We start from the raw sequence: 2,011 nt of genomic DNA on the forward strand, positions 1-2,011 counted from the left end.
ATGGATGGAACTTTTTTTACTTGTCCTAAAGAATTTTATCAAGTATACATAATTCATGCATGTATTAAAAACACATCAGTTCCATGTGTTTATGCTTTATTACAAAGAAAAACTAAAGAAATTTACGTTGAACTTTTATCAACACTTAGAAGTTTGCTGTCCGAGTTGAAATTAAAAACTATAAGTATTGACTTTGAAAAATCCATGATTCAAGCTATTGAATTAGTATTTGTCGACATTAATATCCAATGTTGTTATTATCATCTTTCTCAAAGTATTTGGCGTAAAGTTCAAAACATAGGATTAGCTACAAAATATAAGGAAAATGAAAATGTTCGTCAAATAGTAATTATATTAAATAATAAAAATTTTATATTCGAAGGTAAATAATTAAAAATTAAAAACAAAAAAAAAACGGGGGGAAAATGTCCGCATCCAAAAATTTATCAGGGGGAAAATGTCCTACTACGCCGAAAACAGCCGGGGGGAAAATGTCCGGGGGGAAAATGTCCGGATACCGATTTTATATGGCTGTTACGAATCACATTTTGACTTAGTTCCTATAAAAAAACTCTGTTGTACAGAATGATTCACCGAGCATGCTCACCACCATTTTTCTTTTGATAATACATTTATTAAAATTCTAAATTTTTAAATTTTTAAGTATACCTACTTGAAGATCATATTTTCAAATTCTTGATATTTTTTGTATTACTTAAACAGTGTCCTGTGGAGATACAAAATTTATGTTTTCGTATGAGAATCACTTTTTTTAAATTAAAATTAATTAGTGGATAATAAAATTGTATTGCCAAGTTAATCTCAGAACGACTAATTTGAATTTTGTCTTTGAAACGTCATAATTTTCAAAAAAATTATTCCTAAATAATTTACAGTAGAACAGTGGGGTGTTCATTTGAAAAAAATAAGTTTGTATATCCACAGGATGATCCTTCAATAATAATAAAAACATAATATATAGCCTATACAGCCTAACCTAATTATACTATATGTAGATATATGATATTTAAAAATTCCACAAATCACATTTTGAACACTGCATTATTGAAAAAAACAAGGTGGGCATGTTTGGTTAATCTCCCTGTTTATGTTGATGAATATTATTGTATTATAGTGAGTGGTAAACGGTGCTAATATTAATAGGAAAAACATTAAACCCGAACCGGGTCATAGGGGGATGGGTAGATTATTGAATATTTGTTGATAACATGATACGTAAATACGTTATTATCATGTCATCATTGTTCGCATTGTATAATTTTAATTTTCAATAACGTAACTAGTGATAATCGTGGTTTAAATTCATTCGTTTAACAATTACTATATTATCACAAATTATTACCACGAATCGGTGTCTGACTGGGTGGGTGGCCGGTTGTCTATGTTTTTTCCACCGCGTCTTATTATCGTACACGGGTACTTCAAATCACCAAATAAAATACGTTTGCATGTTGCACATTTCAATATATTTTACTTTATGGGGGTATATTGCTGGCGATTTTCTGTGATGGAGGAAGGGTGAGAGAGTATGGAGACACTTCGGCGTATAAAAAATGCAAAGAAAATAAATTTTTCCTCGACTTAACGTCGTGTTCCGGTGTATATTAATTAATATTAGAGATAAGTTAACACAGGCGATCATGAATAATGATTATTACCATCGTAATATTGTACATCGTGGAAACTGTTTCAAACACGTGAATTCGATTCATTTGGTGTAAACAGTATTTTTTTTTTGTTTGTTAAATTACATTCCGAGAAAGGACCACGGGGTCCATACAATAATATAAATCCCCAAATATTTTTTATACGATATATTGTGATTATATTTTGTTTAACGATACCACTTATCGTCGGAGAACCTCTACAGTGTTGTACAGTTTATTAATTTATTAGTTTCTAAATTTGAGTAATGCGATAATTATTATTTTTTTCAATAACGATATCTATTGTAATAATAATAAAATATAATTATAATGATATCTGTGAC

The 2,011-nt window shown here is 29.3% G+C and overlaps 1 protein-coding gene across 1 annotated transcript in view; it reads left to right on the forward strand.

The window, feature by feature from the left end:
• The window catches only part of LOC115034906, a 2,069-nt gene extending 1,534 nt beyond the window's left edge, over positions 1-535 (forward strand). The window contains exon 2 of the mRNA XM_029492427.1: positions 43-535. Within this exon, the coding sequence (XP_029348287.1) occupies positions 43-390 (348 nt within the window). The 3' untranslated portion in view covers positions 391-535. The remainder of the gene's footprint in view (positions 1-42) is intronic.
• The last annotated feature ends 1,476 nt before the right edge of the window (positions 536-2,011 follow it).

Source organism: Acyrthosiphon pisum, unplaced genomic scaffold (genome assembly GCF_005508785.2).
Source record: "Acyrthosiphon pisum isolate AL4f unplaced genomic scaffold, pea_aphid_22Mar2018_4r6ur Scaffold_21493;HRSCAF=24109, whole genome shotgun sequence".
Lineage (NCBI taxonomy): Eukaryota > Metazoa > Arthropoda > Insecta > Hemiptera > Aphididae > Acyrthosiphon > Acyrthosiphon pisum.